A 27,412-nucleotide genomic window follows, 5' to 3' on the forward strand; every position below is an offset into this window, starting at 1 on the left:
CTCAGGATGCTTTACTGTTGGCATGACACAGGACTGATGGTAGCGCTCACCTTTTCTTCTCCGGACAAGCCTTTTTCCAGATCTCAGCAGGTCCTTTAATGACAGCAATGAAATGCATTGGAAAGGTATTTTTTGGGATTAAGTTAATTTTCATGGCAAAGAAGGACTATGCAATTCATCTGATCAATCTTCATAACATTCTCAAAACTTTTGGCCATGACTGTATATATAAATATAAAATACTGTATATACATCATCCAAAAAAAGATATTATATATATATCTTTATATAATACTATTTATAATATATACTCAGCAAAAAAAGAAACGTCCTCTGACTTTTAACTGTTTTTACTTTCAGTAAACTTAATGTGTAAATATTTGTATGAACACTAAAAGAGTCAACACCATAAGACAAACTAAAAATGTTTCACAATGTGTCCCTGAATAAAGGGAGGCTCAAAATCAAGTCAGCAGGGACGTTTTTTTTTGTTGCTGAGTATATATTATAATACTGTATATACATAAAAAAAAAAAAAAAAAAAATATATATATATATATATATATATATATATATATATATATACACACATTCTCTTATTGATGTTATTGATGTAAGCTTTTTCTTCTGCTTTGATGTTTGTCGTTTTTTCTTTTCCAATAAAGTTTTGTCAATGCGGTGACGCCGCGTTGCATTGTGGGCCGTATAATGGCGTCTTCCTTTGCGTATTGTTGTCGCTTTTAGTTCTCCGTTGACGATTCATTGTTTTTCTTTTAGATTATCATTATTATTGGTATTCTCGTCCTACCCTGACCGCGGTGATGTGTTCGGCGCTGACCCAGGCCCCCCAGTGAGAGAGCGGAATTGAGCAGGTGAGCGCTCGGGATGGGTTTTATTCAGTACGTTAGCATGTAGCTTTGCGTTAGCGGCTTAGCGCGGCAACTTCATGTAGCGACTTCATGTGTGACGGCTCGCGCTCGACTGTGTCTCTAAAATCAGTGTGTTTAATTGGTTTATAAATGTGTTGCTGTTAAGTTTATTACAAAATGTAATGAAATAAAACCCATTTCCTAACGTGTCCCATTAAACCCATTCATAACACCCACTCCTGTTCCGACATGTTAAGAAAATAATGTTAATGTTATTAATCTAAAGTTTAACAATTTCCCCAAAAACATCACAATTCTTAGTGTTTTATTTACATACGGGTGTCACCCCAATGATATCTTTCTCTGATTTTCATAATTAGTCAATACAAATGACAGTCAGTATAATTTAAGTCAACAACCATTAGGGTATAATTCAGATTTTATTGAACAAACCTCCTGATGATAACAATCTTTATTTCAAAAATTAAAAAAACACACTGTTCCAAATTATTATGCACAACAAAGTTAAAACATTTTATAGGTTATAAAGAACTGAAAATGGGCTTCTGTTGAATTTGCAGCAGTGGGAGGTCATATTCACATCGTCCATCAAAAACATCCTAACAGAGCATGTTACATCTTAACATAGGACCCCTTCTTTAACATCACCTGCAATCGAATTGCATCCATTGCAATTCGATCATCCATCGAATTGCAATGGATGCAATTCTTGCATCCATTGTACTTATGAGTTTTTCGACAGTTTCTGCTTGATTTTCATCCTTGCAGGATGTCCGAATAGCCTCTCAGATCTGCTGTTTTGATGTGAACTGCCTCCCACCCTCATAGATCTTTGGCTTGAGGATGCTCCAGAGCTTCTCAATGGGGTTGAGGTCAGGGGAGGATGGTGGCCACACCATGAGTTTCTTATCTTGTATGCCCATAGCAGCCAATAAGTTTTCCATGATACGAAAAGAAGAACCGTGCCTTCCGTAGCAAAATCATCTTCATGCACGACAATACACCATCTCGCATATACTTTCCCGAGGTCATTTAAACACTTTCAGGGACCCTAAAGGGGCCTACCAGCTCTTTATCCATTATTCCGGCTCAAAACATGACTCCGCCGCCTCCTTGTAGACGTCGCACCCTTGTTCTATTCCACCCATCTGGACCATCCAAGGTTGCACGACACTCATCAGTAAACAAGACTGTTTGTAAAATTAGTCTACATATACTGTATATCTGGCCTCACTGCAACTGTTTCTGCTTGTGAGCATTGGTTAGGGGTGGACGAATAATAGGTTCATGCACAACTGCAAGCCTCTGAAGGATCCTACACCTTGAGGTTCGCGGGACTCCAGAGGCACCAGCAGCTTCAAATACCTGTTTGCTGCTTTGTAATGGCATTTTGGCAGCTGCTCTTTTAATCCGATGAATTTGTCTGGCTGAAACCTTCCTCATTCTGCTTCATCTGCACGAACCTGTCTGTGCTCTGAATCGGCCACAAATGTCTTCACAGTACGATGATCACGCTTAAATTTTCATGAAATATCTAATGTTTTTATACCTTGTCCAAGGCATTGCACTATTTGACGCTTTTCTGCGGCAGAGGGATCCTTTATCTTTCTTTGCTTGAAACCTGCGGCCTGCTTAATAATGTGGAACAACCTTCTTCAGTACTTTTCCTTTAATTGGGCTCATCTGGGAAACTAATTATCACAGGTGGCTGAGATTCATTTTTAGTGTTGAGCCGTAAGACGCAATACCATCCATGAGTTTAATTTAAAAACTAAACATTTAATTTTTTACACTTGCATGCAATTTGCACAATGATTTGGAACGCGGTGTAATTTGTTTCCCCGCTTTTGTTACAATTTTAAGCCTTTAAAAAAAATAATAATAATAATGATTGTATTTAATTAATTGAGGTTTAATTAATTAAATGTAGCTCGTTCTTTATAACATTATTTTTCACACTTAAAACTAAAGCGCAGCATTTAAACAATACAAACTTACTTCAAATATAAGAGTTTAACATTCAGTTACTGATCAGCGCGTATCTCTCTCATCTGCCATCATTATTATTTCCAAACAAACTTGGCAAAATAATTCACTCCTGCCATACGGGATAAAAATGTGTGATTAGTTCAGAGCCCGCCACCTGTAGGATTATAAAGAAACGATGATGACAGTGTTTTATCTCCTCAAACATCTCCAAAGTCACAAAACTCAACTTAACAGCGAGTGCGCGGATCGATCTGGATAATCAGCGCTGGTGGTGTTTTGAGACTGGTGTAAGCACATGTAGTGAGTGGGTTTAAAACTAATTCACTTATGGAGTTACTTTGGGGAAAAAAGGCACATCAGAGGATTTAACACGCATGATTTTTGATAACGTGGCGCAATGAAAATGGGTTTCTGTTGCGCCACTTGGAAGCTTCTGCGCTTGGTACAGAATTGTAAAATCTGAGGCTGATCACCGGTCACACCCAATCAAACTGAATACCAAATGATTCTGGTAACTGGCTGATCGACCGGTTCATCTCTATTATAAATGTAAAAATAGTAAAAAAAAAAAAAAAAAAAAAACTTGGTCAATGTGGCGATACGTGAATCTCCAGACAAAAGATTCTCGATTCATAACCCAGTCGTTTTGTTCTCCCAGTTTAATTTTGTTTTATTTCTCTTATACCACATTGTTTGGCCAACAATTTCATCTAAAAGGTCATTTAATAGAGAACTGAAATGTGAGTATTTGTATTCCGTAGAACGCACCGTTGCTCATCATGCACTCCAGTGAGACGGCTTCTGTTCTTCTTATAAACTGCAGAGACGTCACTGAAGTCTCACTCGCTCAGAACAAAAATTCCAAAAACAATACCAGTTGCCACGGTTAGAAGTGTTATTATTATAAACTCAGTGTCTGCTGTGGACGTCCTTGTGAATGAGCTGTTGCTATGGAAACTGTAACACATTAAACCTGCACTTGTGTCAGAGCTGCTGTTATATATTGTATAAAATAAATCAACACCTTCTGACCAATCAGATCGGAGAATGTCAAATCATCGAGGTGTCACTTTCTCTCTCTCTCTCTCTCTCTCTCTCTCTCTGTCTTTCTTGTGGACTTCTCCAGATCACCCTGCAGGACCACAGCCTCTCCGGTGAGATGGAGGACGACGCGTCCCTGCACAGGATAGAGGGCAGCGACCCGGGCGCGCAGGTCGGAGGACTGATCGTGAAGAAGAAGACGGCTTCGGCGGAGCAGCATGTGTTCCGCGCGCCGGCTCCTCGGGTCTCTCTGCTCGGCCTCGATTTACTCGCAGCTCAGAAACGCAAAGAGCGTGAAGGGAAGGAGCAGCTGAACTCTGACCTCGACGACCGAACCTCGAAAAAGTCCAAGGTGTCGTCCTACAGGGACTGGGAGGAGGGGAGGAGCGACTCCGGCTCCGATGAGGAAGAGGAAGGTGGAGACAGGAAGAACAGCAAGAAAGAGCGGTGAGGCGTTTACCATGCGCTGTTTATTTTTTCTTCCTTTTCTTGTGTGTGTGTGTGTGTGTGTGTGTGTGTGTGATTGGCTTTTCTCACTTGATGACTTGATGTTGTACTGCAGGCGTTACCGTACGTCAGGGGCAGAAACGCCTTCGAACCCCGGCGGAGTGAGTGAAGAATTCCGCAGGAAGCATCAGCAGCGGGAGAGAGACCGCCGAGAGCACGGCGTCTACGCCTCGTCCAAAGAGGACAGAGAACGAGACAAGGACCGGGACAGAGACAGATCCAGAGACAGAAACCGGGAGAGAGACAGAGAGCGGAAAAGTGAGCGAGGTGAGCAAGGACTCCCTCCTGTTTTCTCTTTTCTTTCCCTCCATCCTTCCACCTCTTTCCTTTTCCTTTCACCCGTTTCCTCTTTATGTCTCTGCTCCACTACACTCCTCTCTCCCTGTCCCTTCCCTTCTTCCTTCCTATATTTCTTTCTCTTTCCTTCATTCTCTCTCTGCTCTTTCCCTTACTTCCCATCTTCCTTCCACCCCCTCTCTCTTTCTCCCTTTCACTTTCCCTTTCTTTCTGTTTCTTCCCTCCTTCCCTTCTCCTCTACCACATTCATTTTCCTTCATAAATCCCTTCCTCAAACCCTTTTTCTCTTTCTTTCCTTCTCTCCTGTTTTTCTCTTTTACTCACTCTTTCTCTCTCTCTCTCTGTCCTTTTGCCTTCCTCTCTCTCCCTCCCTCTGATCCTGCCTCTCTCTTCCTCCATTTTGTTCTCCCTGTCCCTCCTTTTTTCATCTGTTCCCTCCTTCCCCTCTTACTCACTGTTTTTTCTTCCACTCTCCCCATCCCTCTCTCCTTCTCCTGTCCATCCTCTCCTGCTCTTTCTCTTCCTTCCTTTCTCCCTTCCTCCATCCCATTCCCTCTTTTCTCTCCTTTTCTCTCTCCTCCTCTCATTGTCTCTTTCTCCTCCCCTGTTTTTTTCTCCTTTTCTCACTTTCTTTCGTTCTCCTTGTTTTCTTTCCCTCTCTCTATTCCTGTCCCTTCTTTTTTCTTTTTGAGGTTTTTCCTTTCTTTATTTCTCTCTCCCTTCCTTTATTTTTCCCCTTCCCTTCTTCCTTACATATTCTTTCTTTCTCCATTTTACTTTTCCTGTCTTTCTCTTTCTTTTATTTCCTTTCTCTCTATCAACTCCCTCTTTTCTCTTTCAAATTTTTCCCTCAACCTCTTTCACTTTTTCTTCCTAAACCCACACAAATCTCTTTCTTCTCTCCACATCTTTTTATTTTTTCCTCACTCTCTCCCCTCCTTCCCCCATCCCCCAGGCAGGAGCACATTATTTTATTTCCAGTGTAAGCATGCCTGTGTTTGTGTGCTTGTTGGTGCAGATGAGCGGGACCGCGGTCGAGGGTCGAGCAGCAGTCGCTCGGAGCACGCGGAGGGCAGCGCGAGGAGTGAGCGCTGGTCTGAGCGCCTCAGCCGCGGGAGTCGCAGGGACGAGCCTCAAAGTCCCCGCAGTCGGCCCAGAGGTCGGTGACCCCGTCGGCTTCTCAACATCATGAGAATAATCGATAAGAGTTTAGATAAGATTCAGGGTTTCAGCTTAATAGCCTGATGTTTGCGTCCCCCTTTAAACACGTGTGTCCTGGCCCGAGGTTAAAAACATTTTTTTGTTGTTTGGTCCACAGACGCTCCAACTCCGTCCGCCTCCAGCTGGGACGAGGACGACAGCGGCTACGCCAGCTCGCGCCGCTCCCACTGGGAGAGCCCCTCCCCAGCCCCCTCACACCGCGAGAACGATCGCTCGGAGCGCGGCTCACGCTCGGGCCGCGACAGCGAGAGGAGAGACAAGTGAGAGACTCTCTTCAGCTTTCTAGTAATCATGGGATTATTAAAACGATTAGTTGTACTGAGTGTGTGTGTGTGTGTGTGATTGTGTCTCTCAAAGGTCAGTGAGAGCTCGTTATCCAGAGGACACGCCCCTGCCCACGCCGTCGTACAAATACAACGAGTGGGCCAACGACAGGAAGCACCTGGGCTCCACACCGCGTCTGTCCAGAGGGAAAGGTGTGTTCCTGTATTCTCACACACACACACACACACACACACACACACACACTGCGTTGTGGAGAATAACGCACTGATGAGGTGGTTGATTAGTCTGGATGACATGTCCTGAGGTGTTTTTTTTTTTTTTTTTTTTTTTTTTTAACTTCATAAACAACCTACATTTGCTAAAATCTTTCCAATAAATAGTTGAATTAATTTTTAATGTCGTGAAATGAGTTTGCTCGTCTTGTTTTTTTTTTCTTGTTAAACTCTTCTGTCAGGAAACATAACGCAACTGTTCTAAAGCTCTGACACTGGAGACTCCTTCCTCTCCATACAGAAACCGTCACCGTATAAGTAACAATTACACATGCACAAAAAAATTTGTGTGAGGTGTTTCTATGGAAACAAGGACATTGATATAAATCAGTGTTGTAGTGGAAAATAAACCCACACCTTCGGGAGAATTCTGTAACGCTGTGTGTCTGTGATAAACGAGTAGGTAATTAAGTGTGAAGGCCGACAGGTCAGACGGAGTGTTTAATCCTACGTCTCTCGTGCTGTAGGTAAAAAGGAGGACGGACAGGACGGAATCCCTTTCGAGAACGAGGACGAGAAGGAGCAGTGGGAGGAAGACCAGCGGGTCAGTGTGTGCAGCCCGACTCGATTTCAACTTTGAAACAGTAATCTGTGTTCATGATCTTTTCTATATAAAGGCTTTTCACTTGGTTCGTCCGCAGCAAGCAGACAGAGACTGGTACATGATGGACGAGGGCTACGACGAGTTCCACAACCCTCTGACCTCCAGCTCGGACGAGTACGTGAAGAAGAGGGAGCAGATTTTGCAGAAGCAGACCCAGAAACGCATCTCTGCACAGAAACGACAAATCAACGAGGTACGACCGGTCGGGAACTTCCTGAAATCTGATTAACACACTGAGTACTGTTTATCCTCACCTGTGTGCTTTAAGGATTAAAGACAGGTTAACTACAAAAAAGTGATCAGCAAATCAAAATATCAGTTTTTTTAGATTTATCTGAAGTTTCTTATTGTATTATTAAAACCAGCTAAATATATGTTTTTTAGACATTAAGCTTATTTCTAGATTAATTTTACACCTACTGTTGGCAGATAATTTAGTTTCTTTCAAGGAATAAATGCTCAAATTATCAGCCAATAAAAAAAACAATTTACGCCTAAAAATTACTAATTTAATTTAGTCTGAAAACAAGCTTGATGTTTAAAAATCGTATTTTTTATTATTATGATTTTTTATTATTATGATTTTTTTTTGTAATCATATATTAGGAAATTTCAGATAAATTTTGACTACAAAAGATATTTTTCACCTGCTAAGATATGATTGTTCCACTTTGGGTTGACATTAGAGATGAGGGAATCGCCGTCCTATACGATATTGTATTGCAACTTGTGATAAGTATTTTATATTTTATAAATATCCTGATTCAATATAATTTATTTCTTTTTTAGTTTTTACAATTCTGAACATTTTTAAATTTAGCAAATACCTTGTTGCCAACGTGTGAACAGTTTAGAGCACCATCTGCAGGATAATAGAGGAACTACAACATTTTGAAGGCAATTGAAATATATGTTAATATTTGTAATACAAGTTATACATTTATTTATTTATTTTTAAAAATACATCGCTTAGTGTGGTCTCTAATCTAGATCTGGATTTCTGTAAGCTGTTGCTTGTTAAATGCAAATAACAAATGCAATAAACCCGAGCGTAACTGAGCTTTTACACACTTTCAGGACATCGAACGCTGGGAGACGAACCGCATGTTGACCAGCGGTGTGGTCCAGCGCCTGGAAGTGGACGAGGACTTTGAAGAAGACAACGCAGCAAGGGTCCACCTGCTCGTCCACAACCTCGTCCCTCCGTTCCTCGACGGCAGAATCGTCTTCACCAAGCAGGTAAAGTTCTTATACTGTATTTTACTGCTGATCGCAGTATTGGGGTTTTACTGAAAACTGAAATCTTGACATTTATGTTTTACAAATTACTATTATAAATATCACACAAATGTAGCTGAGAAGTTTTTGCTTTCCTTGATCTTAGATGACACCTTAATGTATGAAAAAATCACTAATTATTTGCATTTTGCATAGATTTACATTTGAAGTTTAGATGGATTTATTATATACAATAAAATAATGTAGTCACTCAAATGATGTAATGAACACCCAAACCGGTTTAATCCAGAATCATCACCAGCTTCTTTTTTCCTTTTTCTGATAACATAACGATTTCTTTCTTCTTTTTTTTTTCCCAGCCCGAGCCGGTCATTCCGGTGAAAGATCCGACTTCCGACATGGCCATCATCTCCCGCAAAGGCAGCCAGCTGGTGCGCAAACACCGAGAGCAGAAGGAGCGCAAGAAGGTGACGTCTCTCTTCATCTTTCAGTCCTGCTTTTAGGATCTGTGCGATTCATTCTAAACAAATTTAACAAATAATTTGCTGCCAGTGTGTGAACAGTTTAGAGCAGTTTAGAGGAATTGCATCATTTTACTACATCAAAGGCCAACATATAAATGTTAATTTAACTTATAAATTTGTTAATTAAAAAACAAAAAAATTAAACACAAAGTATCACACAAAAGAAATGTGATGCATCACTGTATCTGTTTTTCTGTTTTATTAAAAAAAAAAATTATTATAAAAAAGTTTTGTTTGGGTTAAGGTACACTACCTATCTTGAAACGACGACTCAAGACGCATCTGTTTCTCCAGTACTTGGATTAACACACAAAACTCATGAACTAGTTTTAAGCCATGTTTAAGGTATCTTAAACATTTTTTTATGCTTGAATGATTGACAGGACACTGTGTGGCTTAAGAAACAAAACATTTCTCTAAAACTGCTCAGGTACAGGGACTGGACTGAAGTGAGAGTCTACCAGGAAGACCATGTTTAAAAAACTCTGGTTGTTTGGAAGCAAAACATGAAGAAATGAGGGTTTCCCTGTACTATACTGTACATTATTTGTGTGTGGTTTTAGATGAACAGGTCGGCTGAGGTCCTGTTACATAAACGTTCTTGCTTGAAAAGATCCGGATTGTGATTCAATGTGAGCATTAGCGAAGAGATCATTGCTATAAACAAGACGCGTTAATTAGTAAATAAGGGTTTCACTTTTGACGCTGAACAAAACCGACATTCGTACACAATTTTAGGAATATGTGTATAAAGTACATTACTACACAGTGTAAAGCAAACGCAGGCTCTAAAATATTCATCCTAAATCAGTCTCTCTCTCTTTTATTCTGTGTACTGGAACAGGCGCAGCACAAACACTGGGAGCTGGCTGGTACCAAACTGGGAGACATCATGGGCATCAAGAAAGAGGAGGACACCTCTGCCGCTAACGCTGTCGGAAAGGATGGAACTGTGGACTACAAGTACGTGTTCACACACACGCATGTGTGACCAGTAGTGACGTCTTTCCTGTACTGGATATTAAATTGGTTTCATGGTTAATTGTTTCTGCAGGACGGAGCAGAAGTTTGCCGAACACATGAAGGAGAAGACTGAAGCCAGCAGCGAGTTCGCTAAGAGGAAGACTCTCCTGGAGCAGAGACAGTTCCTGCCCATCTTCGCTGTTCGCCAGCAGCTACTCAACATCATCAGGTGTTTAGATCTTTACCACATTTCAGAAAGTCTTTATATGTGGGGCGTTCAAGTCAAAGCGGGACTGTCTATAAAGAACAACAAAGTGTTCTGAGTGTAAAAAATCTCTTTATCTCTCGATATAATCCCCATCTACACTAATGCACTTATCCCAGCGTTATCGTTTCTATAGCAACAACTTGCACTAAAATAGCAGTTGCTCTTTGGTCACCAAGCTCACGGTTCAAATCGTATCATGGGTTGAAGTTTGAAAAACAGACGTATAATTTTGCTTTCCTTTTATTACTTTACTTTTACTAAGCAGTTAAAAAACACTTTAACAAATATAAATTCCTTATATAAATATATAAAGATGTTTTAATGTTTAAATATATATATATATATTTTAATGTTCAATACTCAATTTGTTAAATTATAGTCTAATATGATCTAGACAAAGATTGATAAATGTGTCCTGAGCAAGTAATAAACAATTTGACATTTTTTTCAAATTTGAATTTTGACTTTTCTGAACTAAACTATGTGCATATGTAACTGATCTGCAGTAGTTCTAGTGCTGATATTTTGCCCTCAGTGGGCGGAGTCTCATCCCTGCTCATCATCAGTTCATCATCCAGCGTCTGTTTTCTGTCCTCGATAATCACACAGGGACAACAGTATCGTGATTGTGGTGGGCGAGACGGGCAGCGGGAAGACCACGCAGCTCACGCAGTACCTCCACGAGGACGGCTACACCAGCTACGGCATGGTGGGGTGCACGCAGCCGCGCAGGGTGGCCGCCATGAGCGTCGCCAAGAGAGTGAGCGAGGAGATGAACAGCAACCTCGGGGAGGAGGTGAGGCTCGCTTACTGAATCTGCTGAGTAGAGGGTATTTTCTGTTTTTCTCAGAACATGCGGAGAATTCTCAGAGGTGATAAATAAATGCTTTAAAGACCACATGCATGTTTTATACGCCAACACTGACATCTGGTGGACGAACATGAGATTTACAGAATGCAGAAATGTGGAATAAATCCTATTCATTTCTCTAGTTTATTTAAATCATTGTGACTTGAAAGAGTAAATCTGGAAATAAAATCTATTTTAGGGAAAAAATACACTTTATTCAAAGATTTATATTGCTTGTCTTTTTGAGAACTGCACTTTGATTGAGAAGTGTTTGGTGTCGCTGTAGTTTTTTTTTTTAATATAAATTTTTTTTAATTGCGTCTCTTTCTTCCATGTTTCTTACTCAGTCATTTGGAGTTTTTGCTTTTAATATTAGGGGGATTTCTCATTAAATACAATAACAGCTGTTTTACCTACACACATCATTTAATTAATGTTTAAACTTAGTTTTTCATTCATTCTTTTTTTGTCCCTACACATATTTATTATGACCAGAGCTTAATGTAAATTCTCTATATATATTCATCTTCTTGATGCAGGTGATTTTCTGCAGTGTGTGTTTGTGAGTTAAAGACTTTAACCCTGATCCGTGTAGGTCGGTTACGCCATCCGCTTCGAGGACTGCACGTCGGAGAAGACGATAATAAAGTACATGACGGACGGGATCCTGCTGCGAGAGTCTCTGCGCGAGTCCGACCTGGACCACTACAGCGCCGTCATCATGGACGAGGCACACGAGCGCTCGCTCAACACGGACGTGCTGTTCGGCCTGCTCCGAGAGGTCTGTACTAAACGTCTCCACCTCGTCACATAGCACTGAACAAACTGTCGAGAACTGAATGATGACGTGATTCTTATTCAAATATATAACAAAATTTGTTAATAATTTACTACACAAATAAAAAAACACATCAGAATCGTTCAGAGACTAAAACTCTTCAGCGTGATTCGTCTCTCTTGAACAGGTGGTGTCCAGACGCTCCGATCTGAAGCTCATCGTCACGTCGGCCACCATGGACTCGGACAAATTCGCGGCGTTCTTCGGAAACGTTCCGATCTTCCACATTCCTGGAAGGACGTTCCCTGTGGACATCCTCTTCAGTAAGGTAAAGATGTGCTCTTCTTCTCTTTTTCCAATGTCCAATGGAGTCTTATGAGTCTGATGTGTGTTTCTAAAGGTATGTGTGTGTACGTTTGTGTAGACACCTCAGGAGGACTATGTGGAAGCTGCAGTGAAGCAGGCCTTGCAGATCCACCTCAGCGGCTTGGTGGGAGATATTCTCATCTTCATGCCCGGCCAGGAGGACATCGAGGTCAGTCATTACTGAGGATGTTTTCTGTTTTAAAAAAAAAAAAACAACAGATTCAGTTTAGATTCGGAGTGTGAACGCTAGGGATTTTAAAAATGGCCGTATCTCACTACAGGTGACTTCGGATCAGATCGTGGAGCGATTAGAGGAGCTGGAGAACGCTCCCGCGCTGGCCGTCCTGCCCATCTACTCTCAGCTGCCCTCGGACCTGCAGGCCAAGATCTTCCAGAAGGTACAGTATCTGCTCCGCCCGCTCCGGGTCGGAAATGACAACGTTTATGACGTTAGGGCTTCCTCACTTTATTCAGTCATTTAAAGGTGTAAGGCCGTGCTGTGTTATAGAGCTTACTTTAATAGTTTATGGAATTCAGACGGTCTTTTGTTGGTGAGTATTTAAACAGAATCGGTTTTAAACACTTTGAAATTCTTTAAAAATATACCAAAACTTTATTTTGGAAAATACAAACTGCTTCCAGCGTCTGTTAATACTCGTGTGTTTGCAAAAGTGTGGCTTCCTTTTTTAAACTTGGTGCAATATCGCCACCTGCTGGACTGTAGAGTGAAGCAGAAGATTGACCATCAACACAACTTATTCAATATGTTTAGTATTTTTTTTTAATACATACATTATATTGCATTAGATATATAGTTGTTTAAGACAACTTAATGACCTTTTTTTTTTATTTTTTAAACATTTAACTTAACATTTTTGAACAGAATAATCACTTCATCTTAATTTCTATTACACGTAATCATTTGCGATTGTTTTATGACCTCTTTATCTGCATTCTCGTGGTGTTAATAGCGTAACTGGTTCCTCGTGGAGTTCCTGTTCGGCTCCACACTGTTCACATGTTGTTAGAATGCAACCGGTTTATTTCTCTTTGTCCCAGGCTCCAGACGACGTGAGGAAGTGCATCGTGGCCACCAACATCGCCGAGACGTCTCTGACCGTAGACGGCATCATGTTTGTCGTGGATTCTGGATATTGCAAGCTCAAGGTATTAACCATCTGTTTAGAGTTTATATCTAAATAAGTAACTCTCCGTCTCTGCAGCTCTCTGTAACGCCTGTTGTTCTGGTGTTGGTTTGTTCAGGTGTTTAACCCGCGTATAGGTATGGACGCGCTGCAGGTTTACCCCATCAGCCAGGCTAATGCTAACCAGCGCTCAGGCCGAGCTGGAAGAACCGGGCCAGGCCAGTGTTACAGGTACAACACACACACACACAAGGACGTAATCAGTGTAGCTGGATTAGTCTGAAGTAAAGAACTGAAGAGAGCTGAAAGTGTGTCTGAGAGATGAGGGTCCTTTGTAGTGCACAGCGCTCTGTCCATAACGAGGGACATGATGAGGAGGGACAGAATGACCCGTCCTTTCTTTTATCATCACCACCATCATCACACACCACCACAGAGAGGCTGTCCGAGATATTTTGTTCATCTTAGTCCTCTGTTCATCTGTGTGTAAACTTTGGTCCAGTCACATCTCAAATAAAAGAATAAAGTGAATAAAAGCTGATAAAAATTACTTAAATCTGGATAATGAGCTAGCTACAGCACGATTACGCTCTGTTTCGTCACATCGCAGCCCACGTTACTTGATTCCTGGTTGAAAAAGTCGGATTAAAAATCGGGTTAAAATCGGATTTTTATGTCCTGGCGGTTCACGTTCGTAATTGCTCGGGACTTCTGACTACGCACTATGAGTTTGCGACTGCCTATTAATTTTAAACAGCAAATGTGATTTTAAGCGACAACCCCCCCCCCCCCCCCCCCCCAAAAAAAAATCTGCTTGAGGTTTTCTCTGCAGGATCTGCCGTATTCGTTAAAGTTTAGAAAAAGGATGAAAGCCAGACCTCTCGCTTAAGCTGTGTGTTGTTAACATTGCTGTGAGATCCCTGCGTTGCCGGTGCTAATTGATGACATCAGCGAGCGTCCTACACACGAGCGGAGGCAAAAAAAAAATAAATCACGAAAATTCTAATCTGCTCGTCCTACGTCTAGGCATTTGAAAAACGCCCTTATCCAGAGCTGCTTACATTTTGTAAATTTTGTGAGCCACGTACGAATTTTTCTCCCATTTTTCTTGTTTGTTCATAAATGTGCTTAAAGATTTCTAATCACGGTTGTAGGTTGTACACTCAGAGCGCCTTCAAGAACGAGATGTTGACCACCACCATCCCCGAGATCCAGCGCACCAACCTGGCTAACGTGGTGCTGCTGCTCAAGTCTCTGGGCGTGCAGGACCTGCTGCTCTTCCACTTCATGGACCCTCCGCCTGAAGACAACATGCTGAACTCCATGTACCAGCTGTGGATCCTGGGAGCTCTGGACAACACGGGTAAGAAGGACACGAGTCGGTAAGGGTTAAGGGGGGAAAAAATCAAAAAAGTATAAAGTGTAGCCGGAATTCGATATGTCACACACTATACGTCTCTGTCTGTCTCAGGCGCTCTGACTCCGACCGGTCGGCTCATGGTGGAGTTCCCCTTAGACCCCGCCTTATCCAAGATGCTGATCGTCTCCTGCGACATCGGCTGCAGCGCCGAAATCCTCATCATCGTCTCCATGTTATCCGTACCGACCATCTTCTACAGGCCCAAGGTTTCCTACACTTCTCCTTAAAAGAACTTTTAAAAACGTTCTTTACACCCTTATCTTTGCTTAAAAAAAACTAACAAAACCATGTGTTTTGCCCCCGTCAGGGCCGAGAGGAGGAGAGCGACCAGGTGAGGGAGAAGTTCGCCGTACCCGAGAGCGATCACCTGACCTACCTGAACGTCTACCTGCAGTGGAAGAACAACAACTACTCCAGCATCTGGTGCAACGAGCACTTCATCCACACCAAAGCCATGCGCAAGGTGGAGACGCGCGGATCGGTCTTAGCAGCCTGATCATTTCTTCAGATTAATTCTGTATTATTGTTGTTATTATGAGATTGGCTTCTTCTGATTTGGTGAATAACGTGCGTGTGTGTGTTTCAGGTACGTGAGGTGCGAGCTCAGCTCAAGGACATCATGGTGCAGCAGAAGATGAACCTGGTCTCCTGCGGCTCGGACTGGGACGTGATCAGGAAGTGCATCTGCGCCGCTTATTTCCACCAGGCGGCTAAGCTGAAGGTGCGTTTCACACGTCTTTATGTGTGTCTATTTTGAAACGTCACGGTCAGAACCTGGTATCGGTGCTCAAAAGTGTCTCACCTGTGGCGAAAAAGTGAATTTTCAGATAGGATCATATAACACAATTTTAAAAGATTATAATGCTTAAAGCTTCCTATCTCCCGAATCCATGCTTCTTTGTTTTTTTTGTAAACATGCTACACATTTATATGTTCATCAGATGAAAAGAAACGCATTTGCTAAATAGTTTCACGCCCTTTGATGTCTGTAGTGTCCGGAACCTTTTTCAAAAATTCAAATCTTTCAACGGTCTTAACTGTCATTCAGATGAAACTTGACCAGTTTAGAATTTACATGAAAAGACATAAACCTGAAAAAAGGGTATTATTCTAATTCTATAAATTCTAAATGAAGATACTGCAACATGAATTTGACATGGTTACGGACACTACAGACTTTATGACTTTAAAACATCACTCCTTAATTTAAGCAACAGTTTTTACAGTTCATATGCTTCTAAAAGCTTATATTAATTTTAGTATTAATACTAAAATACAATATCTAGTACAATAGCGAGACTGTAATGTCTATTTTTAAGGCAAATTTAAAATCTCTCCAAAACGGCTCTAAAGTTAGCAACTTTAAAAAATAATAATAATAATTAAAAGTCAAGCGACATCGGTCACTTCCATGTTGCGGAAACTGTATTATATGTAAAGCATGAAAAAATAACATAAAATCAGCACCAATGCTGTGCTTTGGCCGTGTTGCAAAATGTCACATGACGTCAAAGAGTAAAATTATTATTTTTATATATACAAGTCTGTGTCATAATTATTGGCACCTCATATAAAAAATTCCGATATCTTCATGGTGTCCTGCATCAGTCACTTCATTCGAGTCAGACAGCTTGGATAAAGTTATAAAAAAGCAACTACAGAACCTCATATAAAGATCTGGAATAAATATTAAATAAATGTATTTATGCTTCATTTTCAGTGTAAATCCCCACCAAACCTGATTACTGTAGAAGTGTACATGTTGTGAATTGAAGTGTGTGTGTGTGTTTTCAGGGCATCGGCGAGTACGTGAACGTGAGGACAGGGATGCCGTGTCACCTCCACCCCACCAGCTCTCTCTTCGGCATGGGCTACACCCCCGACTACATCACCTACCACGAGCTGGTCATGACCACTAAGGTAGCGCTATCCCCCTCTCTGACACACACACACACCTTCACATCCCAAAGCCACTCTGAGGCTGTTTTCATTTCCCTGTGTGTGTTTGAGGGGACGGCGTGACCCTCTCTCTCTCTTGTCTCCGTACCCGATTCATGCTCAGCGCTCTGATTTGTTCATATATTACTGTTACTCTGCCTCAATAAATCCCCACTGAATGCGACGTCGTAGCTTTCGGCATATTCATGCATAGATAGATGGATAGATTGCTTTCCTGATTGCTTTATTGATCCCTGAGGGAAGTAGTTTTGTCACAGCAGAGAACTGAACAAAACAAGATGTATCAAATTACAAGGACAGAAACAAAGAAAGAGGGGGAAAAAAAACGGGCAAGGACACAGAGTTCCAGACAATAAGCACGTGAGTGAACCACCGGATGAATCTAACGATAAAGTGAGAAGGCAGTCAAATCAAACAGACTGAATCAGTGAGAAATACTAGTTATTTGTAACATTTAAAAGTTCTGTACACACTAATGTGTAGAAGTGTTTCCAAAAATAGTTTTGTTTGCAACAGATCTCAAATTAGTGGGATTTACTGGCACAGAGTTACAGAGGCTAGAATAAAGAAATCTGATTGCAAAAAAAAGTCTGATCGAGCTGCAGCACAGAGCTGTACATATCGATTCAGTTCATCAGGGTGGCTTTAGAGGATCTTTAGAAAAAAAAAAATAGAACAAAACGTCTTCAAACGTGTATTTGTAGAAATATGTCCACGTGTCCAGCTAAGGGTTTGTATATTATTATATTATTGCTGTTGTGTAGATTATATGTCGAATATTCGGTCACAAATGAGGAGATAACTATGAAGAAAAGACTAGAGTGAATGTTTACGAGGATTAAATCCTGAGATTCTGTGTTTACTAATGGTGTTTTGTCTTACCGCTTAAAAACTGTCAAATATACTGAAAGTGAGAACGGATGCGTGTGTAACAGTTAAGAGGTGAAGAGACGCAGGATGTCCGAGACACGTGATGGAGTTTATGCAAATAACTAAAACTGTGAGTTCTGAATAAACAGAATAAATGTTGTTGAGATGATGAGAAGACGAGACGACACACACACATACACACACACCTGCTCTAATCCTGCGGGTCCTTTTTTCTTCTCACTGTTTTGTCTGAGGATTTAAACTTTATGTATAAACAGAATAGCACGTGTGTGTGTGTTCATGCTGAGGTTTGGTCTTCTGTGTGTGTGTGTTGCAGGAGTACATGCAGTGTGTGACGGCGGTGGACGGGGAGTGGCTGGCTGAGCTCGGCCCCATGTTCTACAGCATCAAACACGCGGGAAAGACTCGACAGGTAAGATACCGCCCTAAAACCGTCCAAACTGTCGCGTCTTTATTACGAAGCGTTAAGTCTTCGAGTTGTAAGAGTACTCTTTAGATTAGAGATGGAACAAGGCCTAAATCTCACTGCACCACCAACAGCATTGTGGGTAATGTAGGAGGAAATGGTGAACCAAGTGAAAATGGTTGATTATAAGGTGTTTAAACGTGAACACGCGAGATTGAGTCGCAGTCAGATCATATTAAAGCTTTTGTTGGCTTGTTTGTTTTACCTAAATCCCTCGTGTATGTGTGTATATTTTCCAAAATAACACCTTTAAATCAAAATTTTTTTTTCAGGAGAACCGCCGAAGAGCGAAGGAGGAGATCACCAGCATGGAGGAGGAGATGTCTCTGGCTGAAGAGCAGCTGCGAGCGAGGAGAGAGGAACAGGAGAAGAGGAACACACTGGGCAGCACCAGGTACCGTCCATCACACGCTCGTTTGCTATAAAACGTCTGCTCTCTCTCTCGGTTCCTGAAAAGCACGATCGCGGCGTTTAGATTCGGGCCTGAACTCGGCTGTGCAGAAATACTAATGTTGTCATTTTGGGAAAGCTATTATCAAACCTTTTCCTCAGGCTCCGTCTGACCCGCAGTCTCTCTCTCTCTCTCTCTCTCTTCTTGGCTCCTTGATGAGCTTTTCTCACCTCTTGTCTGCGCCCGAGAGGAACAGAAATAATATTGACTCCTGCCTGACCTCCATTACTGTAGCAGTAACGCTGCGGCACAGGAGACGAGGCCGCCTTAATTTTCCCATTAATCCGAGAAATTAATTTTGCACACATCTGCCGGCACCACAAAAGAGAAGAGATTGCGTGTATTTTTTTTCTTTTTAAGATGACACATTATTAATTAATCAGTACATTTTATCTCTAAATCAAAGTCGACCGACACTGACAGCGTTCGCACTAAAGGGGAAAAGACCTGAGATTTGATTGGCAACGTGATGTGTAGGATGTGATAATTAAAGTGACGCGCCCTGGCTCGCACGCAGACGTCTTTGGGATTTAATAAGATGTTTTATTTTTTTGCGGCGACGCCAAGAACTGAACAGGAGACAGAATGTACTTTTTATTATTAAATCATAAATGGAAAACTACAAACATTATGAACATCCGGAGAAATAAAGGTGTAAAGATGAGACCAGAGTTAACTCTTATGGAATTTTCAGCACTGAAGGAAAAACAATCAAACAAGATGTCATTTCAGTAACATTATTCATTCGCTTTAAAGCGTGATGTACAGAAATGTTTGTGAAGCGAGTACAGCAGCTTCTCCTAGATCAGCTCTGTTATAAATGAGAAAAAAGTATCGTCAGACACACACTACAGATAAAACATAATGTTTATCTTTACCATGATGTAATGGGTGTTACAAGTCACACAGTTCAGGAAGTGAACACTGCTAGACATCCAGGCCAGACTCCTTTTAGATTCCATGTTTTTGGTAAATAGAATAAAGAAAAACTTCATGTAAAATAAACATTACCACAAGAATATGGTGTAAGTTTTATGGCAGATTATAACATGTTTTGTCTTGACCTGGAATAAACTTCACAATAAACTGAGACGCTGCTTTTCATTAAGTGAAAGGAATCAAAACTGCTGTATAGTGAATTACTAGTGGCCTTTTTTTTTTTTTTTTTGTCTTCTCAAATATAACCTTTCCTGCTCCTTCTCTCTGAACAGATCCATAAAGATCTGCACCCCGGGCCGGAGGGAGGACGTGCCCATGACTCCAAAGCGAACCCCTGCACGCTTCGGCCTTTAAAGCCTCCCGTCCCGCTGTCTTTGGGAGCCGGTGCGGGTGTATTTCCCAGCATGCGCCAGCAGTAGGAGCACTTGCATAAGAGAAGACCGAGGAGAAAGATGGAGGACTCGACTCGTGGCTCGTCGTTTTCACTGCAGGGCTGGTTTTCATGTTCCACACATTCCCCTCCTTTAATGTTCCAGCCTGTAGGTTCAGTGTATTACTGTACGCTTTTTTTTTTTTTTTACGCTCATTTGTATAATAATGTTTGTAAATGTACCACTGAGCCACCGACGCCCCGCGTGACCGTGTGATTAAAATAAACACCAGCCCGTTCTGGACGTCTCCATTGTGACTCCCGATGCTCCGATTTATTTTTTAGTATTTTTGTTCCAGCTGTAAATATTACATCTGCAGCAAATGTATAAAAAGAAAAAAAAAAAACCTGAAAATGCTCATAAATGTAGAGTCATGAAAATACTTGTTTTTCATTGTATTGCAATTGAAAGTGTAAAAGAAATTTACCATGAAAGATCTATAAGTGCATAAATTAAAGCAGCTGTAAAAGAAAATAAGAGACTGTTTTGTGAAAATTCATAATTCTTGATGAAATCCAGTTACAAAATAAAGGGCACCAACAAACAGTATGTAGAGAAGAACTGAAGATTTTGTTTTTAAACTTCAGGGATGTTCTCTACATTTCAACTTTTGTGAGATTGTTTTGGTTTTTGTTAAAATATTGACTAAGTATTGAATAACTACTCGTGTGAAGCACAACATGCACAAAGCAATTGATTCTGCAAAATCTGCTAAATTCCCTAAACCACGAGCAGGAAGGTTTGACTGATTACGTTCATGTACTCACTTCCTGTTGGCTGTTTATACACACACACACACTGTGGCTATAGCGACTGTACACTGAGTAATTTCTGTGATTTTAAATTGTTCCTTTCCAGCTTCCAGAGAAGAAACAGATGAATATCTGCTGAGTCGTGAACTGACAGAAGTATAACTTTAAGATGAGACACTGGAAAATACTTGAGTTCAAAGTTCAAGACTAGAAGTAGAAATGACACTGAATTAGTTTTTGGGAAATGTTTCCTTATAAACTAGCGAACAAAGCAGCTATTTTAACAGTATAATCAACATGAAAAGAAGTATAAACTAAACTTGCACCGTCTCAAAACGTACACATCCGTTTAACAGCTTGTTTCGACCACATTACTGTCATGACGAGCCACTTTTTTTTGTTCAATTAATTTTTACGCGCGAGAGAGAATAATTGAGTCTGGTGAGTTAATGGTTGTTTATCGCTGTTTGTGAAAACAATAAGAGGATTTAGATTACGGCTCGCAGAGCACACGGTGAGGATACGGCGCCTAAACATCATATATAGTATTTTAAATATATACAATTTAAATAATATTCTGTAAGCGCAAGTTAAATCAAACACCCGGAAAATAATCCTGTTAACAGCACGAGCGCTTTGTGTGTGGATTATTCTTTTAGACGTGGTTTTTATTCCACTTACACCACATCTGGGAGTTTAAACCGCAGGCCTGAACGCAGCTGTTAATCGGTGTGTCCACACCATCCAGATGTGTTTCCGAAGCTACAGGTTTATGGTTTGTATGGCTCAGAAGCTGTTCTTGATTTTACTCTGGATTCCTGTGCGCTGGTGGCACACGGGCCTCTGAGGGAGGAGTTTAAGTCGATCTTTCCTGTTTTCCTGACTTTGGCGGCTCTGTAGATGGAGAGCGAGCTTTCATTAAGTCGTTCTTTTAAAGACGTTCTTTGTGAAGATTGGAAATGGTCTCCTGCACTCGTTTAATTGGGACAAATCTGTGGTACGGGCTGACATTTGAAAAATCCCCGGACTGCATGACGGTGGCAGGCGTCACCTTTCTAAGTGATTTATGCTGCAGGCCTTTGTGGCGATGAAAGGAATTAAAAATGGCGCGTGTGTGTGTGTGTCACCGGGGACACGAGTCGGAGGATTAAGAGTAAAACCGGACTTGTGAGAGGATCTGAGATGCGTCTCGAGTGTCTGGTGACTCTGATGCGGTTTGCTTCGTGTGTTTCTGTCCAAAACACTCCAGCGACTCTGATTACGAACCTAATAACAGCACAGACGCTCTGGATGTAGGAGGTGGAGGGGGGGGAAAGAAAAGAAAAAAAACCACGGTGTTGGGTGCACTTTTAATTAACCCTGGTCTTGTAATGTCCTGATAAAGACAACGAGTGCTGCAGAGCCTTTCTTTCTTTCTTTTTTCTTTTCATTCTACAATACCTCTGTCTGTTGCCTCTCAGTAATGAACAGCCTTCTGGGATCCAATTACAGCACGACTCCATCTGAGGTCTGCTCGAGACATAACTGCAGCCTGATCATCGTCTCGCACGTCTCTTCCGTCCCTCCTGCCTGTGACTTGCGCTTGATGGGATTTTTTTGATTTTCAGTCTCTCTCTCTCTACAGCCATTAAATCACCTGCTCATGAGGACAGAAACCCAAAAGATGCTCAGGGTTACAGTGTGTTTATTAGAAAAGACATTCCTGGAACTGGAAGGTCAGAAACATTAAACGTTCTGATCAGGTAGAGAAGGGAATGTGTTCAAATCCCAGAGCCACCTGATTCTCATAGACTGTAGTATCCCTAGTTTTGTTCATCCTGAGAATTTATGTTCTAAGGCACCGGGGACGGTAAACACCAGGGACCAGACAGGACAATATGATCACGATTAACGATTATATAACTGTCGTATGTATAACCTAAACAAACAAATTCGCTCATGCCACGCGGGATGCTGCACTGTCTGCCATTACGTGTAGTATAGAGGGCGCCACCTGCAGGGTCATAGAGGAACAACATTTTACCACCTCGAATCAAAAACTTAAAAATTTATAAATTAAAAGTCGATTTTAGACTCAATGTGAATACATGAATTGTCACACAAAAGTACAGCGGTACCTCGACATACGAACCTCTCACAAGTCCTTAAGAATTTTCACCTTCACCTGCAAGAAATCAGCATATGAGCGAACAAACCGAGCCGACCGAACACGGAAACTTGTGTGTACGTCTGGGAGCGTCAGTGGAAAGTCAAGCTAAGCGAGTTTACATAATTATCATTTTGGTTGTTAGTTTTTTCTGATTTAGTGAAGGTGCACCGCGGGTCCCATGAATTTTATCAAGAAAGGCAGCAAGAAGAAAAAAGAGCCGTATTTAGTTTGTTTTTTTAAAGCAGCCGATGCCAAGAGAAATCCTTAATTAAAGTTTAGTGAAGTTTCTATTAATTTCAGAATCTATTTATTTCATATTTTACTTTATTTACACGTCTTTTTTTAAATGGTTTGATTACTTTTATATGCAAAAATATGATTATAGTTTTGGAAATTGGTAATATTGGTAATATTTTGGGTGGCTGGAACGGATTATCTACAGTCACATTGTTTCCTATGGGAGAAAGCGTTTCACAATACGGGATTCTGCTTAAAGAACTCTGGATCCACTTGTGGAGCGGATTAAACACGTATGCCGAGGTTCCGCTGTACTGTGATGTGAAACTGAATTGATTTCCCTAACTGTTGATCTGTAAGGAGATGTTTATATAGCACATGGCCTTGTTATTATTATCATATACATTATTAGATAAGAAGAGGCTAATGAGCGGGAACTAAAAGTTTAACAGGAACTAAACTATTTTAGCAACTTTAAATCTAACTATAAAGAGCCAAAACGTACGTCTCTAAAAAAGACAATCGTTGGCAAATCACTGGAATAAAACACATCAGTGCATCTGTTATAGAAAATCAACTGTTGATTATTTTTCTATAACTGCACATCCTGCGTGAAGTGTTTTATTCCTCATAGGGAATCATTTCAAAATGCGACATTCATACAAAATTCAAGGCGAACACATTATTATTATTATTATTATTAGTAGTATTTTATTCTCACTAGTCGAAGTGGGTTTAAAGGACTGACAGTAACCAGAATGACAGAATTAGCCCTAAACTCTGTGCTTCGGGAAATTTCAGGGCATTAATATCCATTATTGGTATTCTTTATTTTTCACAGACACCTTAAGTGTTACGTATCGAGTGCTGGATGAGACGGAATGATGTTTATTGATTTTGCCTGAGCAGAGCAAGACGCTTTCCTCGTGTTGAGATTATAGATTACGGCTTGAAGGCCACGCGGCGAGCGTATGGGGACGGTCCCGGATTAAACGCAGCGTTGCACCTCTCGCACAGGGACAGGGACACTGCAGACAGGGTGCTTTAATTATTGCTCACATGATTTGTCCGTAATGTGACACTTTATACACTGCAGTCACAAAAAAAAAAAAGGAATACAAAAAAGATCAGACATTAAGACAGGCGCTAGATGTGTTTTTCCGAAAGGTGTTCAACCCCTCCAGGTTTTAAAAGTTTTCATTCGAAAGCCTCTGAGAAATTTACGACAAATGCTGAAATGTCAAAAAAAAAAAAAAAAAAAAAAATATATTAAATATCACGGCGACGAACAAACACGCAGAGAGCTGCAATAACGCCTCGCAAGTCTTCGCTTACCTCCGAGCAAAACAACTTTCAGGATGATTAACGCACTCTGACACTCGGCGCCTGTCGTTCTGAAAAATGAAAACTGCGCTCGTTTACTCCGCGGTAGAAAATCGCCATCATCTCGTATCACACGGCATCTATCACAGTGTCACGATATTATTCAAGTTTAACAGGTTTATGAAATAAATGGAGGTCTAAACAAAGCAAATTCTCCATCAGTTCTGTTCTGAGATTTGCTCCATCAATCCTGCACTGCTGTGAACAAACAGTCTCGCAGAACGTCACAGAGGATCCCTGAGACACCGGACAGCTGTGGGGTTACACTCCGGGACATGTGCCCTACTTAGGGTCCCTTCTCTCCAGTGCCCTCCGAGCCACTCGCTGGTCCCACTTCTGCAGTAAAACCGGAGCCGGGCGGGGCAGACGCGCGCCTCAGCTCTGCTCCAGCCGCACCGCCAGAGACTCATCCCTGCTCACGCTCTCATGCTGACGGCTGAAGATTCCCGATCTAAAAACAGAGCAGAAAAAAGAAAACACGCAACTTTTATTAAAAATATTATTTTGAAAGCTAATAGCAAAGAATAATAATAAAAAAAATAAATAAATTAAAAAAAAAATAAAAATAAATATATATATATATATATAAATTATAAATATTAAATTTAGGATAATTTATATACTGAGTCAGAATTAATCAAGGTAATTAATTTATTCATTTTATATTTATAATATTCAATAGGAAAAGAAAAACTTGTATAAATAGTTTCATACTAAATTTATAGCTATACATTATATGAATATATTATGATAATAATATTATGAACATAATATACATCATACAATTTTTCTTTTCCTGAAGATAAAAAATATATATAGTATGATGTACAGTATATAAGTTTATTATCTTAAATAATATTATATGAAATTATTCTAATATCATATACATTAATATATAATGTACAGCAATAAATTTAGTATTAAAATATTTATACAAGTATTTCTTTTCCTATTGAATATCATGAATATAAAATAATTAATTCATTAATCAACATTAATGAATTCAGCGGAAATCCAGTAAACTTTAGCAAAAACCTATTTATAAGTAAATTTATACATTTCTTAACGCTTTACAGATACAATCACATATTTGACAAGTTCATATAAATTCATTTATTTAGTGACCTTATTTACTAATGCATTTAATAATCAATGTTGTCTATGAGCTTGTAGATTAATTAATACATTACTTCATCATTCATCAAACTCTTCTATGAATTTAGAATCCATGAATGTAACCTTGTCCAAAAAACGCTTTGCGATGTTATCTTTGAATTCAGCAACCTCATTTGGAACCCTTTATGGATCTGAAGACGTCATCTTTAAACATTTCACACTTTTATAAACTTTTCTATGGCTTTACACACCTGTAAATAAAATCATCTATTTAGCAAACTTTTAGAATTATTATTATTATTTTTTAAATTCATTCAGTTAATGAATTTAGTAACCATAACTAAAGAACTTATGTCTGATCTATGCTATTTATGATGACGTGTATGAATTTAGGAACTTTAAATTCATACACGGTATTCAGGGATTGGCTCCAGGCCCCCCCGAGTCAATACATAATTAAGAGATATAGACGAGAGAGAGAGAGTGAGTAAATTTACATTCATGCATGTAGTAAGGTCCTCTAGGAGCTCATAAATTTTGTGACTTTATCTATAAATTCACCCACCTCATGTACAAACTTGCACATAAAATGTATTTCGCAATCACACACAAATCCCTGAATGCAACAACTTTTTCTAGCAACTAAATTTATATATTTATGAATTTAGCACCTCTTCTGTGATTCAGCAACTTTTATACTAAATAATGAATTTAGCCATGTCCCATGATATATAAAGTTATAGCTATGAATTCAAAGTACTGAAAGCAATTCATAAAATTCGCAACCTTGTATATGAATTTAGCAAGCTAGATGTTAGAAAAAAAAATTCCTTTAGAAAATGTCATGAATCTATCAAACTTTTCTATAAATGCAATGGGGGAATTTAGTAACCTCATCTAGAAATTCATGAATCTGACAAACTTACCTAGGAATTTATCAACCTCGAATAGAAATTCAAGAATTAGAAACCTTGAATTTAGGCTCACCTTATAAAGAAACTTTAACCTACCTCGACACCTCTAAAAGGAATAAATGCATTTAGTGACCCCTCTTCATAATTTAGAAACAAATTCATGAAACTAGCATGCTTGTCTATAAATGTATCAACTTCTTACAGAAATTTAACAAGAATTCCTAATCATCCTACGCCTAATCTATAAATATTACCACTTTTTCCCCCCTGAATTTAGCAAGTTCTTATAGAAATTCATGAATTTATAAACCTTTTACATGAAATCAGAAATTTACCAACCTCAACGATAAATCTAACCACCTTTTATATAAATTCATAAACTTGTCTACGACTTTAACTACCTACATTTTTTTTTTTTACTTTAGCACCCTTGTAATTATACTTAGCAACTCATCCATGAATTCAGCAATCTTTTACACAAATTTCGTAAATTTAGGAACCACATCCATGGATTTATCTACCTTGTGTATGAAACCATGGATTCAGCAACTTTTTTTTTTTTAAAGCATTTCTAAATTTTTCTTCTTTTAATACAAATTCACATTCTATCTAAACATATCCACCTTATGCATGAATCTAATAACTGTATATATGAATTTAGCAAATCTTTTTCATTATGCATAATAATGAGTACAAACTGAACCACCTAAATATGTTATATTCTATATATTCTAATTTCAGTGACAATACAGACATGCTCCTTGGTCTCAGAGCTGCTCATAGGCCTCAGCATCCTTCCTGTTTCAGCATGGATTGAATTCTCTGCTATCCTGCTCTCTCTCTCTCTCTCTCTCTCACTCACTCACTCTTTTCCTCCCTGCAGCTCTTTAGTCTCGTGTAGCCCCTGAGGCCACGTCACTGTTGGACAAACGGTCAAATGTCACAGTGGAGATCATCAGCTTCCTCAGGTATAATGAGCTCTCTGTAGCACAGACAATTAACAGACTTTATGCATTTATTCATGCATTAATGTATTCATTTATTTATTTATTTCTGCATATAAAT

General features: G+C 40.0%; 2 protein-coding genes across 2 annotated transcripts in view; one reads left to right on the forward strand and one right to left on the reverse strand.

The window, feature by feature from the left end:
- The first annotated feature begins 714 nt into the window (after window positions 1-714).
- Window positions 715-20,455, forward strand: dhx38 (DEAH (Asp-Glu-Ala-His) box polypeptide 38). Its single transcript, XM_053513253.1, has 27 exons — window positions 715-872; window positions 4,006-4,367; window positions 4,483-4,694; window positions 5,743-5,883; window positions 6,043-6,205; window positions 6,303-6,421; window positions 6,970-7,046; window positions 7,144-7,299; window positions 8,184-8,345; window positions 8,705-8,812; window positions 9,714-9,832; window positions 9,924-10,061; window positions 10,710-10,896; window positions 11,546-11,731; window positions 11,916-12,056; window positions 12,153-12,263; window positions 12,376-12,492; window positions 13,154-13,261; window positions 13,358-13,470; window positions 14,394-14,602; window positions 14,711-14,865; window positions 14,967-15,122; window positions 15,246-15,380; window positions 16,454-16,579; window positions 17,826-17,921; window positions 18,248-18,369; window positions 19,638-20,455. Exons 2-27 carry the CDS (start codon window positions 4,039-4,041, stop codon window positions 19,717-19,719), a joined length of 3,768 nt encoding a protein of 1,255 aa, XP_053369228.1. The 5' UTR covers window positions 715-872; window positions 4,006-4,038; the 3' UTR covers window positions 19,720-20,455.
- A 2,837-nt stretch (window positions 20,456-23,292) lies between these two features.
- The window catches only part of LOC128542983 (trichohyalin), a 186,307-nt gene continuing 182,187 nt past the window's right edge, over window positions 23,293-27,412 (reverse strand). The window contains exon 37 of the mRNA XM_053513234.1: window positions 23,293-24,768. Within this exon, the coding sequence (XP_053369209.1) occupies window positions 24,693-24,768 (76 nt within the window). The 3' untranslated portion in view covers window positions 23,293-24,692. The remainder of the gene's footprint in view (window positions 24,769-27,412) is intronic.

The sequence above is a fragment of the Clarias gariepinus genome, chromosome 15 (genome assembly GCF_024256425.1).
Source record: "Clarias gariepinus isolate MV-2021 ecotype Netherlands chromosome 15, CGAR_prim_01v2, whole genome shotgun sequence".
NCBI classification, from domain to species: Eukaryota; Metazoa; Chordata; class Actinopteri; order Siluriformes; family Clariidae; genus Clarias; species Clarias gariepinus.